The 22,686-nt window shown below is 37.1% G+C and overlaps 1 protein-coding gene across 3 annotated transcripts in view; it reads right to left on the bottom strand.

Moving 5' to 3' along the window:
* Positions 1–22,686, bottom strand: part of ADAM28 (ADAM metallopeptidase domain 28) — a 79,797-nt gene that overhangs the window by 39,092 nt on the left and 18,019 nt on the right. For all 3 annotated transcript variants that reach the window (XM_044940171.2, XM_044940172.2, XR_006550059.2), the window contains exons 5-11: positions 22,372–22,448; positions 20,445–20,634; positions 15,735–15,806; positions 14,343–14,414; positions 9,065–9,234; positions 5,946–6,030; positions 2,211–2,341 (exon numbers count right to left, since the gene is read on the bottom strand). In XM_044940171.2, the coding sequence (XP_044796106.2) occupies positions 2,211–2,341; positions 5,946–6,030; positions 9,065–9,234; positions 14,343–14,414; positions 15,735–15,806; positions 20,445–20,634; positions 22,372–22,448 (797 nt within the window). The remainder of the gene's footprint in view (positions 1–2,210; positions 2,342–5,945; positions 6,031–9,064; positions 9,235–14,342; positions 14,415–15,734; positions 15,807–20,444; positions 20,635–22,371; positions 22,449–22,686) is intronic.

Here is a 22,686-nt window from a genome sequence, read left to right as displayed (position 1 = left end):
AACTATTTGAGATACATTTCTATGTAAAATGTAGTTTGCACATAATTCAGCATTTTAAATGAGCACTCTGAAATCGAGACCAAATATCAATCATCTCTTGAGGTTTTTTATTCCACCTATAAGTGATATCATATATTTGTCTTTGTCTGACTTCACTCAATATGACAATCTCTAGATCCCTCTATGTTACTTCAAATGCCATTATTTCATTCTTTTTACGGTTAAGTAATATTTCATATGAACCACATCTTCTTTATCCATTCCTCTGTCAATGGACGTTTAAGTTGCTTCCATATCCTTGCTATTGTAAATTATGCTGCAATAAACATTAGGGTGCATGTGTCTTTGTGAATTATAATTCAGAATATATACCAATAAAAATATGGTATATATTTTCTCCATATATATACCCAAGAGACGAATTGCTGGATGGTATGATAGCTCTAATTTTATTGTTTTAAGGAACCTCCATACTGTTCTCCATAGTGACTGCACCGATTTATGTTACCACCAACAGTGTAGGAGGGTTCCCTTTCTCCACACTCTCTCTAGCATTTACTGTTTATAGTTATTTTTTTTAATAAATGTATTCTTTTTATAATTATTTTACTTATTTATTTTTGGTTGCGCTGTGTCTTCGTTGCTGGACGCAGCTTTTCTCTAGTTATGACATGTGGGGGCTACTCTTTATTGCTGTGGAGCACAGTCTCTAGGTGCACAGGCTTCAGTAGTTGTGGCTTGCAGACTCTAGAGGGGCTTAGTATTTGTGGCACACGGGCTTACTTGCTCCATAGTGTATGGGATCTTCCCGGACCAGTGACAGAACTGCTGTTGCCTGCATTGCAAAGCAGACTTCTAGCCACTGAACCACCAGGGAAGCCCTATTTGTAGATTTTTTTTTTACTTCCCTGGTGGCTCAGACAGTAAAGCGTCTGTCTACAATGCAGGAGACCTGGGTTTGAACCCTGGGTCAGGAAGATTCCCTGGAGAAGGAAATGGCAACCCACTCCAGTACTCTAGCCTAGAAAACCCCATGGATGGAGGAGCCTGGTGCAGGCTACTGTCCATGGGGTTGCAAAGATTTGGATACAACTGAGTGACTTCACTTTATTTTGAGCAGTGTAAGATGACGCATTGTAGTTTTGATTTGCCTTTCTCTGATAATGAGTGAGTCGAGCACCTTTCCATGTGCTTTTTAGCTGTCTGTATGTCTTCTTTGGAAAAATATATATTTAGATCTTCTGCCCATTTTTTGATTGGATTGTCTGTGTTTTTTGTTTTTTGTTTTTATATTGAGCTACATGAGCGGTTTGTATGTTTTTGAAGGTTAATCCCTTGTCAGCTGTTTCATTTGCAAATATTTTTTCCCATTCTAAGGGTTGTCTTTTCATTTTATGGTTTCCTTTGCTGTGCAAAAGCTTATAAGTTTAATTAGATCCCATTTGTTTATTTTTGTTTTTATTTTCAATCTTCTAGGAGGTAGATAGAAAAAGATCCTGCTGTGATTTATGTCAGGAATGTTCTTCCTATAGTTTCCTCTAAGAGTTTTATAGTGTTACACCTTACATATAGGTCTTTAGTCCAGTTTGAGTTTATTTTTGTGTATGGTGTTAGTAAGTGTTCTAATTTCCTTCTTCTTTAATTAGATTTTTCTTCTAAAACTTTTCCCTCATGAGCAACCAATCTGAATTCATTGAAACTGTGGTAAATGCTAATGATCTTCTGAACCCAGATCTTGTGCTGAGGATAGAGTGACATGTCACCCCAAGAGCAAAGAGACAATATGTTTAAACTATGTCTCAGTTAATGAAAAATATTACATGATATATATATATATATATATATATATATATATAGTACCGTGTGATGGTATGGGGCTTCCCTGATGGCTCAGATGGAAAAGAGTCTGCCTGCAATGCAGGAGACCTGGGTTCGATACCTGGGTCGGGAAGATCCTCTGGAGAAGGAAATGGCAATTCACTCCAGTATTCTTGCCTGGAGAATTCCAAGGACAGAGGAGCCTGGTGGGCTACAGTCCTTGGCATCACAAAGAGTGTGATGGTATAGGTAGACTGGTATAGACCCACATTCATGATCATGTCCTGATGCTGCTTATGTTTGAACAGGTTGATAAATATGACAGAAAAGAATAGCATAGCCCAGAGTGAACCCAAAACAAGAATAAGTATCATCTTCCCAGAAAGGCTCACCTTAATGACCCGTCCATCACACATTCTATAGAAGGGCACTTGCAATTGTAGTTGTCATGAAACATTCCGAAGTTATGGCCCATTTCATGGGCCATGGTTCCTGCAACCTGAAGTGCATTGTTACTGTGATCCTGAGGATAAGAATAGAGAGACAGATCCTCTGGTTTGCAAACTGAATTATCATTCAGGAAATAATTAAATATTTTTACTGTAGCCAAGTGGAATAGAGAGTCTGATTTTAGCTTCAGCCTCCTCACCTTGTCAACGTGGTCTACTGGAGAAGGAAACGACAAACCGCTTGAATATTCTTGTCTTGAGAACCCCATGAATAGTATGAAAAGGCAAAAGATATGATGCCAGAAGATGAGCCCCCCACCTCATCTTCTGTGGGTGTCCAATATGCTACTGGGGAAGAGCAGAGAAATAGGTCCAGAAGGAGTGAAGAGGCTGGGCCAAAGCAGAAATGTGTTGTGCATTTGTGCAGATGCAGTTGTGCATGCATCTGGTGGTGAAAATGAAGTCCAATGCTGTAAAGAACAAAATTGCATACGAGGTCCATGAATCAAGATAAACTGGAAGTGGTCAAACAGGAGATGGCAGAGTGAACATCAACATTTTAGGAATCAGTGAGCTAAATTGGATGGGAATAGGTGAATTTAATTCAGATGATCATTGTATCTACTACTGTGGGTGAGAATCCTTTAGAAGAATGCAGTAGCCTTCACAGTCAACGAAAGAGTCCAAAATGCAGTACTTGGGTGCAGTCTCAAAAAATGACAGAATGATCTCGGTTCATTTCCAAGTCAAACCATTCAACATCACAGTAATCCAAGTCTATGCCTCTAATGCCAAAGAAGCTGATGTTGAACAGTTCTATGAAGACCTACAAGACCTTTTAGAACTAACACCAAAAAAAGATGTCTTTTTCATCACAGGGGATTGGAATACAAAAGTAGGAAGTCAAGAGACACCTGGAGTAACAGGCAAGTTTGGCCTTGAACTACAAAATGAAGCAGTGTGTGTGTGTGTGTGTGTGTGTGTGTGTGTGTGTGTGTCTGTGTGTCTGTGTGTGTGTGAGTTACTCAGTCATGTCTGACTCTATGACCCCATGGACTGTGGCCTGCCAGGCTCCTCTGTCCAAGGGATTCTCCAGGCAAGAGTACTGGAATGGATTGCCATTTTCTTCTCCAAAATGAAGCAGAGCAAAGGCTAATAGAGTTTTGCCAAGAGAATGCACTGGTCATAGAATACCCTCTGTCAACAACACAAGAGATGACTCTACACATGGACTTCATCAGATGGTGGAATACGAAAATCAGATTGATTATATTCTTTGCAGACAAAGATGGAGAGGCTCAACACAGTCAACAAAAATGGGACCTGGAGCTGACTGTGACTCAGATCATGAGCTCCTTACTGAAAAATTCAGACTTAAGTTGAAGAAAGTAGGGAAAACCACTAAGCCATTCAGATATGACCTAAATCAAATTCCTTATGATTACACAGTGGATATGACAAATAGATTCAAGGGGTTAGATCTGATAGAGTGCCTGAAGAACTATGGACAGGGGTTCATAACATTGTACAGGAGGCGGTGATCAAAACCATCCCAAAGAAAAAGAAATGCAAGAAGCAAAATGGTTGCCTGAGGAGGCCTTACAAATAGCTGAAAAAAGATGAGAAGTGAAAGACAAAGGAGAAAGGGGAAGATATACCCAAATGAATGTAGAGTTCCAGAGAATAGCAAGGAGAGATAATAAAGTCTTCTTAAGTGAACAATACAAGGAAATAGAGGAAAAATAGAGGGAAGCCTGGTGTACTGCAGTCCTTGGGATTGCAAAGAGTCAAACACAACTGAGTGACTGAACAACAGCAACAACAAAGGTAAAACAGATAAGTAGAGATGTATAATAAATCCCATCAACCATTAAAAAGAAAAATCAATAAAAAATCTAATAATGGAGGTAAATGAAATTATTTTTTGAATACTCAATTCTAAAAAGGCAGAAAAAAATAGAAGAGATGGTATAGGAAACATCTAGCAAGATGACAGATTTTAGTTCAACAATATCAATAATATATTACATATAAATTACTTAAGCATACAATGTAAAATACAGATTGTCAGACTAGATTAAAAAAAAAAAAAAAACCCAGGTGTATACTGTCTAGCATAAATCTTCTTTAAATGGAAAGAAGTCCATATGTTAAAAATTAAAGGAAGGAAAACGTTGTATCAAGTAAACCGTCCACAAAGTATTATACTTATATTGGATAAAGTAGACTTTACAACAGGGATAATTCAGGAAAAAGAGGAACATTATATGATAAATGGATCAAATCTAAATTGACCTGAATATCTAAATCATACTTGAGTCCAAAAAGAAATCAAAATGAAGATTAGAAAAAATTTTAACTTAATAAAAATGAAAACACACATAGCCAAATATCTCAGATGCAGCTAAAACAGTGCATCAGTCAGTTCAGTTGCTCAGTCGTGAAACAGTGCATAGTAAGAAATTAATAGCATTAAATGATCATATTTGAAAAGAAGAAAAGTCTCAAGTTCATGATTTAAAATTCTTCCTTATTTAACTAAAAAAGAACAAATTAAATACAGAGAAAGCAAGAAAAGAATCAATAGTCAAGACAAGAACTGAAATCAATAAAATAGAAATCAGGAAAACCTTAGGAGCATCAGTAAAGCTAAAACTGTTTCTCTGAGATCAATAAAATTGATATACCCTAGCCAAACTGATTATGGAGAAACCCTCCGCCTCTCCACACACACACACAAATTACTAATATCATGAATGACAGAGGGGAAATCACTATAAATTCTACATATATTAAAAAGATAGTAAGGGAATATCATCAACAAATTTATGCCGAGTTAAATTAAATGGACAACTTTCCTTGAAACACAAACTACCATGGCTTACTTAAGAAGAGATAAATAACCTGAATAGCTCTATATCTATTGAAGAATTGATTGCATGCTTAAAAACCTTGCAACAAAAAATACCAGGCCCGTATGGTTTTACTGGTGAATTGTACTGAACATTTTACTATGTTATACTACTGATTTGGGGTTTCCCTGGTGGCTTAGTGGTAAAGAATCTGCCTGCCAATGCAGGAGACATAAGAGATGTAGGTTTGATCCTTAGGTCAGGAACATCACCTGGAGGAGGAAATGGCAACCCTCTCCATTATTCTTGCCTGGGAAATCCCATGGACAAAGAAGCCTGGTAGTCTATAGTCTATGGTGTGGCAAAAGAGTCAGATACGACTTAGCAACTAAACAACAACAATACTGATTTTACTCAAATATTCCAGAAAAAAAAACTGGTTTTATTCAAATATTCCAGCAAATTGAAAATTACACATCACTATATATGGTCGTTTATACTGATATTTGCCCTGAGAGTAAAACCTGAAAAATACATATTATAGGAAAAGACAACTACAGACTAATATCCCTTCTGAATATAGATGCAAAAATCCTCATGATATGTTAACATGTTGAATTTAGCAATATATACAAGATATAATACATTATGACCATGCCAGGTTTATGGTGAATGTGCAAGATTGAGTCAATATTTGAAATTAAATCAATGTTATTTCCCACATCAACAGATTAAAGGAAAAAAACAATATTTTCTCCATAGATTCAGCACAACAGCCCTTGACAGACTTGAACTGTAGAACCAGCAATTTTATCTTTAAACAAACCTTAATGATGCCAGCAGAAAAATCAGGAGAGCACATTGTAGATATGTAAGCAAGGCCCACAGTTGTTCCAGAAAATGCTACTGTCCTGTGAAAAAGAAAGAAATTGATACAACTTATGATTCTAATTGGGCTTCCCAGGTGGGGCTAGTGGTAAATAATTTGATTGCCAATACAGGATACATAAGAGACTCCGATTCCTGGGTGGGAAAGATCTCCTGGAGGAGGAAATGGCAACCAACTCCTGTATTCTTGCCTGGAGAATCCCATGAAATGGGCTATGGTCCACAGGGCTGCAAAGAGTCGGACACAAATGAAACAACTTAGCAGGTACTCATGATTTTAATAATAGACATTTTTTCTATAGACAATTCCTCTAGAATGCTGATTAGCAGAGAACCTCACGACCCTTTTTTATATGATGGTTGTCATACCATCTAAATCCAGGCATCTGGATGTAATCACTGTTAATATTTTTGCTTTATAAATATAAATTAAATTATAAATGTATATAAATATATATATTAAAGTGAAATATCTTTCATTTTAATTTATATTTTCCTCATATATTTTCATATATGTTTACTTTGATTTTCTTTTAGCACTGCTATAGCTGTAGCTGGATTTGGAATTTGGCCCCATTCTGAAAGCTTTTGTATTATTGAAGTACTTATGCAATTGAAATATCTGTCCTGTTTAAGAGATATTTTAACTACTTGCATTTGTTCACATAGATAATATATTTGGTCTTTAGTCATTTTAATTTCTTTTTAAAAAATTTATTCCATTTTGTTTTCCTTTCAATTTGTAATTATACCATGTGCTTCTTTGGTTATTAAATATAGTGCTATCTGTTCAAGATGGTCACTCTGGTCTGTCTCTAGAAATTTGCAAAGTATGCATTATTTTTCAAATTCCCTTAGTAGATGTATTTATATAAAAAGTTGAACCTATATTTTCCCATTTGTCAACATCAAAAATGGAGAGTATACATTTTGCCATAAAAAATGAGGAAATTAGAGAACTTCCTTCCACTTTCCATTCCTTATGGAGTCATCTCTTATTTTGAAATAATACTTTGTGTCATACATGATACTTTAAAGATTTATGGACTTTATATTCTCTTTTAAAATTATATTAGAAAATTTTTATATTCAAGTCTACATTTTTGTGGATTTAATTCTTGCTCCTAGCTCATTTATAAAAAATAAAATTCTCCCCCATTATGGAGTTCACTATTTTGCTTTCTATTTCCAGTGGAGCGAGTTCATTTGGAATCTTGGAGTTCATAATAGATTCCTACCTGATGATACACAGGTATAGGTGTATTTTGTTAATTTGTCAGAGAAATGGTAAGAGTCAATTTACACATGATAGCACAGTTATTTCCTCTACCATTATCTTTTTACTCCTTTTATCTTGTTTATTCTGGTCTATTCAGGAAATCTACTCTTTATTTTTTTCTTTTTTTAGGAAATCTACTCTTGATATTGGATTACCATGCCTTATCTGTACAATCTGTCATCCTGGCCATGATTTATATCTCTTTACCTTAATTATTTCACAACACTAGATTCTACTACAATTTGAGCTTGGTCCTGGAGCCAGTCTTCAGTTCAGTTCAGTTCAGTTCAGTTGCTCAGTTGTGTCCAACTCTTTGCGACCCCATGAATTGCAGCACGCCAGGCCTCCCTGTTCATCACCAACTCCCGGAGTCCACCCAAACTCATGTCCATCAAGTTGGTGATGCCATCCAGCCATCTCATCCTCTGTCGTCCCCTTCTCCTCCTGCCCCCAATCCCTCCCAGCTTTTCCAATGAGTCAACTCCTCACATGAGGTGGCCAAAGTATTGGAGTTTTAGCTTTAGCATCAGTCCTTCCAATGAACACCCAGGACTGATCTCCTTTAGGATGGACTGGTTGGATCTCTTTGCAGTCCAAGGGACTCTCAACAGTCTTCTCCAACACCACAGTTCAAAAGCATCAATTCTTCGGTGCTCAGCCTTCTTCACAGTCCAACTCTCACATCCATACATGACCACTGGAAAAACCATAGCCTTGACTAGACGGACCCTTGTTGGCAAAGTAACGTCTCTGCTTTTCAATATGCTATCTAGGTTGGTCATAGCTTTCCTTCCAAGGAGTAAGTGACTTTTAATTTCATGGCTGCAGTCACCATCTGCAGTGATTTTGGAGCCCAAAAAAATAAAGTCTGACACTGTTTCCACTGTTTCCCCATCTATTTCCCATGAAGTGGTGGGACCAGATGCCGTGATCTTAGTTTTCTGAACGTTGAGCTTTAAGCCAACTTTTTCACTCTCCTCTTTCACTTTCATCAAGAGGCTTTTTAGTTCCTCTTCACTTTATGCCGTAAGGGTGGTATCATCTGCATATCTGAGGTTACTAGCCAGTCTAGTAAAAGTTTAATTCCCATATTGTTATGTTCGTAGCTCAGTCATTAAGTTTAATTTAGATACTTCTGTTGTGTTAATAGTTCCAAAAAATGAGGTATGTCTTGTGCCGAGTCCTTGAGTCTGGAACTCATCTTTCCAAACTAAGAAACTGTGGTGGCTATCCTTCAAAGATAACCCCAATGAACCAGTTTGCAGTATTCATGTCCTGTGTAGCTGCTGCTGTTGTTGTTCAGTAGCTCAGTAGTATCCAACTTTTTGCAACCCAATGGACTATAGCCCACCAGGCTCCTCTATCCTTGGGATTTCTCAGGCAAGAATGCTGGAGTTGGTTGCCATTTCCTCCTCCAGGGGATCTTCCCAACCCAGGGATCAAAACTGTGTTTCCTGCATTGGCAGGAAGGTTATTTACTTCTGAGACTCCAGGGAAGCCCCCGTTATTTAAACCCTGTCTTTCTGTTCTGTTATAGGCCAAATAACAATAAAAAAAAGCTTCTGATGAATCATTGCTCCCATATAGCTTCTCTCTCTTTAAAAAAAAAAAAGAAAAGAAGACCATATGCAACGTAAGATACAAAAGAATATTTTTTAAACTTTTAGCATCCTATGTAAATCTATAATGTTTTGAGATACCATTTGCTTTGCCAAGACTTTCAAAGATGTCTATGCCAAATACCACAGAATGTAAAAAGGGGGAAAATCTATACATACGTGAGTAGTTGAGCAACATCATGGTGCTTTCTCTTCAGGAGGACACTTGTCCTCCATTTAGAAAAATTTTCTAAAGTGCGGCTTGCATTGGAAGATATATCTATCTTATCCTTGTCATTCCAGATCTCCATCCCAATTAAGGCCACGTAAGTATTGAGCTTTTTATAAAGCTGTTACAAAAGAAAAAAAATGGCAAAGCAACTATTCATAATGGTGTTATTATCTTTTAATATTTTCTATGTACTCCAGATTTTCAAACTTATTTACAACTACACTGTAAAAACCTTATTTCCAAACATACTTGTGTAATGGAAGTTACCATCTCTTTTGGCAGACGCTAGCATCCCCGTTTGTAGGCAAGACAGACACTCTTAGTTCAGGTCTATAAACTCCTTTTTTTGGTGACAAAGGGTCTATTGAAACAAAATTTTCCTGCTTGCAACCTCAAGAAATATTATAATATCCTTCTAGTAGTTCATGACTATGACTTCACTATATAAATATATTTCCTCAATTGCAATGTAACTTTCTCAGAGTCATAATGTTTCAGAATTAACAAGCTTGGCTATATTTAAAATGGATAACCGACAAGGACCTACTGTATAGCACAGAGAACTCTGTTCAGTATTATGTAGCAGTCTGAATGGGAAAGGAATTTGGAGGAGAATGGATACATATATATGTATGGCTGAGTCCTTTCACTGTCCACCTGAAACTATCACAATATACCAAATAAAAAGCTAAAAAAAATCTTGCTATGGAAAATAAATAAATTTTTAAAAAGAATTAGCAAACTTGACTCAGTGCTGATTTGAACATCAGAAAAGGGAAAGGCTACATGGAAAAGTCCTGCATATAAATGAGTTACAATAAAGTAAGGGACCTCTGTTATCAAACGGATTGAACCAAAGAATCTACAGCACATATAGGATACCTTTAGAAATAACCAGTTAAGCTTATGAGACAATACATTTACTTTACAGACAAAAACTTAATTGCTACTATAGTTTGTAAAACTGCACAGTGTTGGTCAGAGTACAAACTTCCAGTTATAAGATAAGTAAGTTCTGGGGATCTAATGTATGATATGGGGATTACAGTTAATGATATTGTATTCTGTGCTTCAAAATTGCAAAAGGGTAGATCTCTAAATGTTCTTATCATTAAAAAAAAAAACTGATGGAATCATGTGACATGATGGAGATGTTAGCTAACCTATCAGGTTAGCCAAACTAATCATTTTGCAATATATAAGTATACCAAATCAACATATTGAATGCCTTAAATCTGTCCAATATAATATTTCAAATATATCTCAATAAAGCTGGGGAAAACCGCAGTTAAGACTTTCTCTTGGGGAAACTCCCTGCTAAGAAATTTGAGAAGACATTTTTTAAAAAAGAAAACAAGAAAAGTGTTGAGGTATGCAGTTATCATCAAAAGGGAAGTAAAAATCTAACCAGATTAAAATATTGCTTTGATTGTTTTCCAACTTTCTTATTTCTCTCTTCTTTTTTTTCGCCCACCTGACAAAACTTCAGCCCTGGTTAAAACAAACTGTCCTTTCTGTTTCTCCTCCATCAAGCTCTGCTTTCAGACAGGGGAAAGCAAATGACGCTGACTGCTTTCACTCAGAAGACATGACTACTAACCTCAAGTGGTCTGAACCACCCTCCAGCAAACCTGCTGTATTTCCAAAGTCCATTCACTCTCACAGCCTTCTGACCATGTCTCTCTTTCTTAAACATTCTGGCACTTTCTTTCAAGTCCTGACTTTGAGCAGATTCATTGAAGATGCAACCAGAAGAGAATTTCCACAAGCTCCACCCGTCCACCCACACTGGTCTACACCTGTTCAAACAACCTGTACTTGCCCTTCTTCACTGCATAAATGATAGGTCAGTGAGCCCAAGGCCAGCTTCCTCACTTATGCACCAGACCTGCCATCTCACCCCATATCAGAGATTCCTCTAGCAATTTTTCCATCTTCTTTGCATTGTCAGTGTTTAGCCTTCTGTGCGATGATTCTCATCAGAATCAAAAGGATGCCTCATTGTGGCAGGGGAAATGTCTCTTTGTGATTTTTCCTCCTTTGAGTTATGCCCCATTTCTCTGCTCCCATTTATAGCAAAAACTTCCAGAAAAAAAATCTGTATTTGCTGTTTCTAAGTTCACTTCTCTCATTGTTTCTGGACTCCCTAAAATCATGATTTTTACAGTCTGTTGCTTCATCCAGGAGACCAACAATTTCTCCTTTGTTAAATCCAATGGCCAGTCCCTGTCCTCAGAATCATCTCACATCATTGATTATATCTTTCTTTGATAGATATTTGTTTCAAGTAGCTTCCACAACCACTTTTCCTTTTCTTTCCTGTCTACTCCTTGGTCTCACCTCCACTCTCACCTCCTCCCCTCTTACTCCTCCTCAAAGAAGTATTTCAAGGATATATTTTTGTGTCCTTTTCCTGCTTACCTACACCCATTTCCCTGGTGATTTTACAAATATTTTCTGTAAAGGTCCAGATAGAAAATATTTTAGGCTTTGAGACCACATGGTCTTGGCTGCAATTACTCACCACCTTTGGTATTATATCAGGAAAGCAACCATAGACAATGTAAACAAATGGGCATGGCTATGATTGAATAAAACTTTATTTTATAAAGAGGCAACAGGCCATAGTTGGTCCACATGCCACAGTTTGCTGACCCATCTTATGCCACCTATGTGTGCTATACATATAGCTAATTCACACTATTGTAGAAACTAACACAGCATTGTAAAGCAATTAGAATCCAATTTAAAAATGAATTAAAAATAAATAAATAATGACCAAGTTTAAAAAAAGGTATAGATTTATATCTTCACCCAGAACTTGCCCTGAACTCCAATCTTGTGTCTTCAGGATTTCCACCTAGAAGTCTTTGTGCAAAAAGATACCTCAAAGTTGATGTGTCCAAAATGGAAAGCCTAATCTCTTCTCTGAAAGGTTCCCGTTGTCCCCCCACCATTGCTTCACATTCTTGAAGTTGCTCAGGTCAAAACCCTTGATGTCACCTGACTTCTCTCTTTTTTTATGCTTCTTATATCCCATCCACCTTCTAAACTCAAGTCACTCTATCCAGAGATCAGACCTTCTCAATAGGTCACCCATCACTGGTTTCTCTCAAGCCACCACCATCTCTTAGCCTGAATTATGACACAGTCCCCCTACCTGGCCTCATTTCTGCTCTTGCACTCCTTCAGTTTTTCTTCAACAGAACAGCCAAAGTCACCTTTTAAGAACACAAATCTAAACATGTCACATCTCAGTTCAGGCTTTCTAATGTCTTCCTCACTCATTAAGAATAACAAAGTCCTAAATACCATCTATGATCACTTATCTGTGGAATCTAAAATATAACATAAATGAACATACTCATGAAACAGAAACTGACTCTCAGACATAGAGAACTGACTTGTAGTTGCCAATGGGGAGAGGGTGGCATGGGGGAATGGATTAGGAGTTTGATATTAGCTGATACAAGCTATTATTTATAGGATGGATAAGCAACAAGGTCCTACTTTATAGCACAGGAAACTGTACCCAGTATAAACCGAACATACTTTGAAATGGTTTATCTTGTGATAAACCATAATGAAAAAGAATATAAAAAGAATGTACATAAATGTATAACTGAATCACTTTGCTGTACAGCAGAAATTAATACAACATTGTAAATCAGCTATATTTTAATTTAAAAAAAAATAACAAAGTCCTTACAAAGGCTTCTAGGGCCTTCAAGTTTTGGCCATCACTACCTTTAGATTTCATCTCCCTCTCTTGGCTCTGGTCTTCCACTTACTCCTCAAGCAAGGCAATCTGTTCTGCACTCAGGTCATTTGCTCTTCCTGGGGTTACATCTGTTTCTTTCCTACAAGTCTCTGCTCAAATATTACCCTATTAGAGATGACTTCCCTATTTAACACAGCACCCAAGATATCTCGCCTCAGGACTTCACTGGTGGTTCTCTGGTAAAGAAACCATATTCCAATGCAGGGTGATTGGAGTTTGATCCCTGATCAGGGAACTAAGATCCCACATGCTGCAGGCAACTAAGCCCTCACACCATAACCGGAGGGCCCATGCGTTGCAACTAGAGTAGTGTGCATGCCACAATGAAGAACCTGAGTGCTGCAACAAAGAATTAACATAGCCAAAGAAGAAAAAAAAATAAAAACACCAAACCACAATGCATACATCTAAATCTTTCTCTTCCTTTCTCTTTTTCTCTCTTTTTAAAAACTGTTTTATTATTCTTTATAGCACATATCATCATCTTACACACTCTTTATTTGACTTGTTTGCCTCTTTGAACAAGAACGCTAACTTCCTGAAGTGAAGAATAATGCCTTGAAGAAAGAGATATTTGTCAGTTTTGTTCACCTTTTTATTTCCATAATCTAGATGAATACTTGTCACAAAGTAAGTGCTCAATAAACATGGCCACTTCTTGGGGTCTCCTAAGAGGAGTCAGCATACTCTTTGTGGTGAGAAAATTGAGATACGACCTTAGTTACTGAGTCCACCTTCATTTCATTTCTATTGTTACAGTATTTGCAGGACCACAGGTGACTCAGCCGTTTCAACAAAGTAGGCTAACCATATGTTCAACTAACAAGGTTTGAATACAAGGGATATAAAAATAATTTTAATGGAAATTAGATGATAAAATCATGTTTAAAGAACTGAATCAACAGTTGCACAATGAAAATAGGCTTGGAAATCTAACTAATCTAAGATTAAATCTTCTCTCTATTGTTTTCTAACTTTGTGACTTTAGGCAAGTTATTTTGTGTCTTAGAAGCTAATTCCTTAGCTATAAATTAGGTTTAATAATACATTAGGGTTGTTCAAGGTTTAAATGAGATAATGTATTGAAAGCTGCTATTGTACCAGAGTTTGGCTTATCTCATTGGTTGGTTAGTTGGTTTTTCCATTTGGTTTTCTATTGGGATTTGTATGTCAACATTTTCTTACTGGGCTTTAGAAAAACAAAGACCATGAAACAAAACCACCTTCTAAATCTTGATGGACCTGAGAATAATGTGGCAAGTAGGTGAGATACTTCTCTATCATGTAATATTAATATTCAATGAAGTAGCCAAAGTCATGGTCACCTTTCAAGAGATAGTCAGTCATATTCTTAGAAGTATTGGTTTTTCTTCCCTGTATCATGAAATGACCAATAACACCACCTAACAAATTGTTAAAACTACACTCAATAAAATATGCCATACCATGTTGATGTAATTGACCATCTCAAATACCGTCTTTCTTATTTCCTCTTGATCTTGATTGTGCCTTTTAAACTAAAAAACAGCACAGACAAAATATAGACATTGATAGAAATGAATGTAATTAGAAGATTAAAAATAGCAATTTCACTAATTTTATTATAATTTATGATCAATTATAAAAGTTGACACTTATTAAAAACAAAGCACTTCCTTATTTCTCTAGCTAAAAGAAAGCCCTTTAGAAGATGATGTTTCATCCTATAAAGTACGAGCTCAGTGTAAAGCTCTAAGGAACTATTCCTGAAGTATTTTCAGTTAAATACCATGGCTTCCTAAACTGTGTACAACTAATGCAAGGAAGAGTCTATTCATTTAAAGAAATATGAGCAATAAATGAATTTAGTATAATAAGAAAAGTCAAAACTTTATATAATAAGTTTATATTATTATAAAATAATATGTTTTATATTATTATAAAATAATATAATTTTTATATTATTTTAAAATAATATATATATGTTAATATATAATATATATATAACATTATATAATTAGAGGTCAAAACTTTCTAAAATAAGAGAGGTCAAAAATGAATTAACTTATTCATATTACCGTAAGTTTTCCTTTGTGATCACATTTATGGAATTCAGGTTTAAAATAATCAATATATTAAAATGCATTCAAAACTGTAACCAAAGTTCCATGTGTTATGTAACTAAATAAAAAGTTCTTTACAGAGTTTTCTATCAGAGTCCTTGTCTTCTTTTCTTTGTGATGAACATTTTTCCAAGTTAAGAATCTAGCTCTTTATCAGTCACACATGCTACAAATGATTTTTCTCAGTTTGTGGTCCTAATTCTTTTATAGGCTGGTTAGCCAAAGGAATAGTTTTAACTTTCACTTTGGATTCTAGCTTTTAGGTCAGGCATCTGCAAACTAAGAACCTAATCTGGCCCATGACAAAGCTTTATTTCAAATTTTAAAAAAAAAACGATTAACAATGAATATTACCAAAATGCCTTTTTCAGAAAATTCTATTAGCTTTTTTAAAAATTTATCACTCCTTGATAAGCATAAACTTTAATTTACCAATGATTTAACTACTTAACATAAAAAATGTGACTAAAGAATTTAATTAGAAAATAAGTTTGGAGCTCTTGAGACAATAAGAAAGGAGCATTTTAGTGCAAAATGATCAGTTTATGCATATTATGTTAGGTATTCATTTCTTAAAAGGTAAAATATCAGCCTAAATGCATGTCAAATTTCTAAATTTATAAAAAAGAATAGTTCATATTCATTATTTTAAGAACATATTCACTATTTAATATCTTGCATAATAAACTTATGCAGCATAGCATTTTAAAAGACTCATTTATCTGATATAATTACCTCACCATGGTCCAGGACCAAATAATATTCTACATATTTCTTTTTTTCCCAAGCCTTCTGGCCTTTGGATGTCTGTAAAAACCATAAAAAGGAAAATTACGAAGGCAATGTCTCTCTCTGCAAGAATCATTCTTAAATATGAAATGTGTAATCTAATAAGAGTTGGTTGGTATCTGGGAAGGAAGGAAAACAATACTACCATTTTGACTCTAACTAACCACCAGAATCATCTTACAGACTAGACTTAGAATGTCAGAGGTAGAAGAGACATTGGTGATATTCTAGTCTGTCCCCTTCATTTTTACCAGAGTGTAAAAGATTGCATAAATAACTAATCAGTTCAGTTCAGTCACTCAGCCGTGTCCGACTCTGCGACCCCATGGACTGCAGCATGCCAGGCTTCCCTGTTCATCGCCAACTCCCAGAGCTTGCTCAGACTCATGTCCATCAAGCCAGTGATGCCATCCAACCATCTCATCCTCTGTCATTCCCTTCTCCTCCTGCCTTAAAACTTTCCCAGCATCAGGGTCTTTGCAAATGAGTCAGTTTTTCCCATCAGATGGCCAAAGTATTGGAGCTTCAACTACAGCATCAGTCTTTTCAATGAATATTCAGGATTGATTTCCTTGAGGATGGACTGGTTGGATCTCTGCAGTCCAAGGGACTCTCAAGAGTCTTCTCCAACATCACAGTTCAAAAGCATCAATTCTTCGGCACTCAGCTTTCTTTATAGTCCAACTCTCACATCTATACATGACTCTTGGAAAGACCATAGCTTTGACTAGATGGACTTTTGTTGGTAAGTAATGTCTCTGCTTTTTAATATGCTGTCTAGGTTGGTTATAGCTTTTATTCCAAGGAGCAAAAGTCTTTTAATTTCATGGCTGCAATCACCACCTGCAGTGATTTTGCAGCCCAAGAAAATAAAGTCTGTCACTGTTTCCAATGTTTCACCATCTATTTGCCATGAAGTGATGGGACCAGATGCCATGATCTTAGTTTTCCGAATGTTGAGTTTTAAGCCAACTTTTTCACTCTCCTCTTTCACTTTCATCAAGAGGCTTTTCTTTGCTTTCTGCCTTAAGGGTGGTGTCATCTTCATATCCGAGGGTATTGATATTTCTCCCAACAATCTTGATTCCAGCTTCTGCTTCTTCCAGCCCAGCATTTCCCATGATGTACATATAAGTTAAATAAGCATATAAGTTAAATAAGCAGGGTGACAACATACAGACTTGACGTACTCCTTTTCCTATTTGGAACCAGTTTGTTGTTCCATGTTAAGTTCTAATTGTTGCTTCCTGAACTGCATACAGATTTCTAAAGAGGCAGGTCAGGTGGTCTGGTATTCCCATCTCTTTAAGAATTTTCCACAGTTTATTGTGATCCACACAGTCAAAGTCTTTGGCATAGTCAATAAAGCAGAAGTAGATGTTTTTCTGGAACTCTCTTGCTTTTTTGATGATCCAGCGGATGTTGGCAATTTGATCTCTGGTTTCTCTGCCTTTTCTAAAACCAGAAGTTCATGGTTCACATATTGCTGAAGCCTGGCTTGGAGAATTTTGAGCATTACTTGACTAGCACGTGAGATAAGTGTAATTGTGCCATAGTATGAGCATTCTTTGGCATTGCCTTTCTTTGGGATTGGAATGAAAACTGACCTTTTCCAGTCCTGTGGCCACTGCTGAGTTTTTCAAGTTTGCTGGCATATTGAGTGTAGCACTTTCACAGCATCATCTTTTAGGATTTGAAATAGCTCAACTGGAATTCCATCACCTCCACTAGCTTTGTTCATAGCGATGCTTCCTAAGGCCCACTTGATTTCCCATTCCAGAATGTCTGGCTCTGGGTTGGTGATCACACTATCATGATTATCTGAGTCATGAAGATCTTTTTTGTATAGTTCTTCTGGTTTGTTTTTTTTGCCATCTCTTCTTAATATCTTCTGCTTCTGTTAGGTCCATACCATTTCTGTCCTTTATTGTGCCCATCTTTGCATGAAATGTTCTTGTTCCTCTGCTTTTTCTAAAACTAGGCTTCCCTTTTGGCTCATCTGGTAAAGAATCCACCTGCAATGCAGTAGGGGGTTCATCCCTGGGTTAGAAAGATCCCCCAGAAAAAGGAAAGGCTACCCAGTCCAGTATTTTGACCTGGAATATTCCATGGACTCTATAGTCCATGGGGTCACAAAAAGTCAGACACAACTGAGTGATTTTTCACTTATCACTTATATACACACACACAACTAATTAATAGGAATGCTAAAAATAAAACCAAAGTCTTCAGATTTTTTGAACAGTGGAGTTTCAAAAAAACAGTGGAGACTAGACTGCAATGAAATAGACACGTTAACTTCAGCATTCTCTTAGGGTCTGTTTTTTTGTTTATTTTTTTTGGTTTCCTTGTATTCCTATCCTAATAAGTAGCCCCTCCTCTACTAAGGGTTCAAAGCCAGGAGTCACCATAGCACCTAGTCTGTCCTTTGCTTCTCAAACAGAGCTGCATCTCCTTTGCACATTCCAAGCTTCCCTCATTTCAGTTTCTTTTTCTCCACAAAACAAAGCAAAAACCATGTTTCACAGTAGATTTGTTACTGACCCGAGTTCTTGAACTGTGTGTGTGTGTGTGTGTGGTATGCAGTAATCAGTATCTTAATTCTCTGACCAGGGGATGAACCCATGTCTTGGAAGCAAGAAGTCTTAACCACTGACCACCAGGGAAATCCTTGAACTCTTTAATCAGTAGTAATTGATAAGAGGCCAGATGAAAAATTCAGACAAGAGTTAGATGCATGAAGTAGGCAGTTAGTTGTAAAAGTCTGGCCTCTTAAGGCCAAAGCTGGAGATATGCATTTGATGGTAATTAGTGCAAAGTTCCTATTTAAATAAGACATAGCACTGGATGAGATTATCCAGGAAGGATATGTAGATAAAGCAAAGAATGTGATGCAGGATTGAGCTACATGCTGCTGCTGCTGCTAAGTCACTTCAGTCGTGTCCGACTCTGTGCGACCCCATAGACGGCAGCCCACCAGGCTCCCCATCCCTGGGATTCTCCAGGCAAGAACACTGGAGTGGGTTGCCATTTCCTTCTCCAATGCATGCAAGCGAAAAGTGAAAGTGAAGTTGCTCAGTTGTATCCGACTCCTGGCAACCCCATGGACTGCAGCCTCCCAGGCTCCTCCATCCATAGGATTTTCCAGGCAAGAGTACTGGAGTGGGGTGCCATTGCCTTCTCCTGAGCTACATGAGGCCTCAAATATTTAGTGGTCCAGCAGAGGTGGGCTAACAGTGAGAGGACCTGAGGAGGAGTACCAAAATGAAACAGTAAGATGTAATGAGAGTGAGGACATTTGCACATGATTACCAAGGAATTGAGGCAGAAAGACTAGGGACCTGTATCAAGCTTAACCAGGAGATCAACATTCATGGAAATTTATGGCTCAGAGTGATTCTTCTGGGCTCTTAGATATCATTGCACTGGTAGAACTTAGTGCTCAGTACCCAGTCTCTCAGAAGTGTCCTTTTAGTGACCTCATGGACTGCAGCCCGACAGGCTCTTCTGTCGATGGGGTTTTTCAAGCAAGAATACTGCAGTGGGTTGCCATTTTCTTCTCCAGGGGATCTTCCCAACCCAGGGATCAAACCCGTGTCTCTTGCAATGGCAGGTGGATTCTTTACTGCTGAACCACCTGGTAAGCCTGGTAGAATTTAAATCCACAGAAAATTGAATCCAACAGAGATTCTATTTTATTCAGACCTCTTCTGTCCAGGTATTATGGATTCTGAGAACATGTATAAGAGATGATTGGATGTGACATGCATCCTGAAGAAAATGAAGGTAAGGATGACAAAGTTTTTGTGTATCTTTTTTATAGTTTCCATGCCGGCTTCATGGTGACTCAGAAGGTAAAGAATTACCTTCCAACCTGGGTTCATTCCCTGGGTTGGACTCATCCTCTGGTACTGACTACCCACTCCAGTATTTTCACCTGGAGAATTCCATGGACAGAAGAGCATGGCAGGCAACAGTACATAAGGTCAAATAGAGTTGGACATAACTGAGTGACTAACACTAACACTTCCAACACAAGCCACGTTCATTTTCTTGTGTGACCAGAAGCTGAATTCCAGGTATAACAGAATATTCTAAGTTGAAGATCCCATATTTATTTTGCTCACTGCCATATCCCCAAGACTTACAGCAGTAGTTTAAGAAAGATTTGTTGAATAAATTCATTCATGGAGACAACAAGGTATTTTATCTCAAAACAATAGTAATACTTTATCCCCTTGTTGTATGATGTAGCATTGTGAAAGTTGTCTGCTTCTAGGAGACCAGCATTATATCTATGCATCTTTTTAACCCTTGAACACAACATATTGTTAATAATAGTCATTGTTGTTGTGGTTTATTTGCTAAGTCATGTCCAGTTCTTTGCAACCCTATGAACTGTAGCCCACAGGCTTTTCTGTCCACGGGATTTCCCAGGCAACAATACTGGAATGGGTTGTCATTTCCTTCTCCAGATCCATATGTACTTATTAAATAAATCATCAATGTACAATGAGGTTTTAATGTCTCTGTAACCTACTAGTTTCAACAATGATTGTAAAGTTTCATTCAATTGGATTTAATAGGACTGGAAGCCAGAGCAACCAGGATGAGATATATAAGAACACTGAAAATAAAAAATAAAAGTAGGCATACAGCCAGGCTGGTAGATGAGAGTGCCTTCAGATGAATTCCAGGTGCCCATATTGTGTCATTCATCCCACAGGAGCTCTTAGTCTTCTGTTCTTCAGGATCGTGCTTGAAGAGTGCGTGTTCTTGTTCATCCTGGTTTGTGAGGCTTAAAGGTTCGATGAAGTACTTTTGATCTCCCTGACTGAAGTAACCCCTGAAAAACAGAAGAGTCTAAGCTTCTTAAAAATATTCCCGTTTTGAGTGTTAAAGACTTGTAGACTCTAAAAAGTGACTACCACCAAAGGATTCCAAACTCAGGGCAGTAGAATATAGTATAACATTACAGCTGAAGACACCCTTAGAGATCACCTAAACTTCTTTTCTCTATGAGGAAACTAGACCTGTTGGGGAGAAGTGACTGCTGCAGTCAGACTGCTATGCTGGTGCTATAGGGAAATTTAATTCCCATGCATTGTCTGCTCTAGAGGCACGCTGACAATGAAAGAGACTTTGGAGTCTTATAGCAAGGGTTAACATTCTGGGTCTATGACTTAAAGTCACATAACCTCAGTTTCTCCATCTACAGAATGGCAACAATAATATCTACTGAACAGTATAGTTGCAAAGGCTGAAGGAGATAAGATGCAAAGCACACAATCAATGAATATTATCATTTTCTTCTCACTTCTCTCTGCTGAAATCCTGAGCTAGGATTCACTTAACCATTATTTAGGGAGCACCCATTATTCTCTAGACATTGGAGCAAGGGCAAAAGGTAAAAAGGAAAAAAGTCACGCTCTCTCATCTCATGGAGCTTATATTAAAATGAGGAAGATGGAAGTGAATCAAATGATCACATTGGATCTACAAATACACATAATTATACGATGTATATGTAATATATACAATTACAGCAGATAATTGCTAGGAAGGAAAAGTCCAAGAACATATAGTAGAAGGGAGACTGGACTAAGTGTACATGGAATTAGAAGAGTGGACATAGAGAGATGAGTTAGATGATTTCAATATTTATTTATTTTGTTGATTTGACTGTGCCAGGTCTTAGTTGTGGCATGTGAGATTCTTAGTTGTGGCATGTGGGATCTAGTTTACTGATCAAGGATCAAACCTGGGTGCCCTGCATTAGGAACAGGGACTCTGAGCCACCGCACCACCAGGGAAGTTCCACATAGGTGATTTATTGCAGTGGTCTGTATAAAGGTTCATGGCAGTTTGGACTAGGATGTGGCAGCAGAGAGAGACTATAGTGAAAAATCTCAGGGAATATTTAGAACATATAATCAACAGGGTTCATTAAATGAATTGAAAATGTGTATTTGAAAGGCAAGAAGTCATCAAAGAACCTAGGTTTCTGGATTAAGCAAGTGGTTGGTTGACTATAACATTCACTGAGATGGAAATCACTGGAAAAATACCACATTAGGGAGAAAATCATTTGTTGTATATTAAGATTGAGATTTCCTTGAAATCTCCAGATGTGGAGACATATAGAGTTATGGAAGAGGAAATGAGATAATCAAGTCTGGGCATCAGAAGAGATATCTTATTGTAGACAGATACATGGCGAGTCATAAACATCCAGAAGGAAATGGATGTCATAGGAATGGATAGGACACACTAGAAAGAGTTTAGAGTGAAGAGAGAAGGTTTCATTCCCTAAAGGTTCTGACTCTAAAACTAGGACTCGATAACCTATATTTTGAAAACAAGCAGACAAACAAAAACAACTCTGCAAGCAATTCAGGGATGTAATTTATAAACTACTATCAAGAAAAGCCATGTTTCCTGTGAATTTCAAAAATTTTGAGCCGTTAGAATTCAAACTCAACTATAGTACAATTAATTATATTTGAGATTCTTTAGATCATTCACACATATCATCACCATCATCATCACAGGAATATACAAACCATCATGAAGCCTTCCTTACCTTAGACCTCTACATGTGCTGATGCTAGCATCAGAAACCTTTTCATTAATGATGTGTCCTTGATAGTAACAGTTATCCTAGGAAAAAGGGAAAAGGGGGTTGACAAAGGGCAAGTGTGAATGTATTTTAGACTGGCAACTAAATTTGAGTTTGAAATCTTGAAATGGGATCAAAAATGTTTTCAAACCATTTTATGCTAAACAGCAATTAGAGCTGTAAAAAAAAAATTTTAAACCAGCCTTCTGTGGATAAAATTTTCGTCATTTAGTTGATGATCCCAAATGCCTAGGAGGCATTAACTATACCTTGTTGTAA

The sequence above is a fragment of the Bubalus bubalis genome, chromosome 3, assembly GCF_019923935.1.
Source record: "Bubalus bubalis isolate 160015118507 breed Murrah chromosome 3, NDDB_SH_1, whole genome shotgun sequence".
Classification (NCBI taxonomy): domain Eukaryota; kingdom Metazoa; phylum Chordata; class Mammalia; order Artiodactyla; family Bovidae; genus Bubalus; species Bubalus bubalis.
This window is presented reverse-complemented; position numbering and strand designations above follow the sequence as displayed.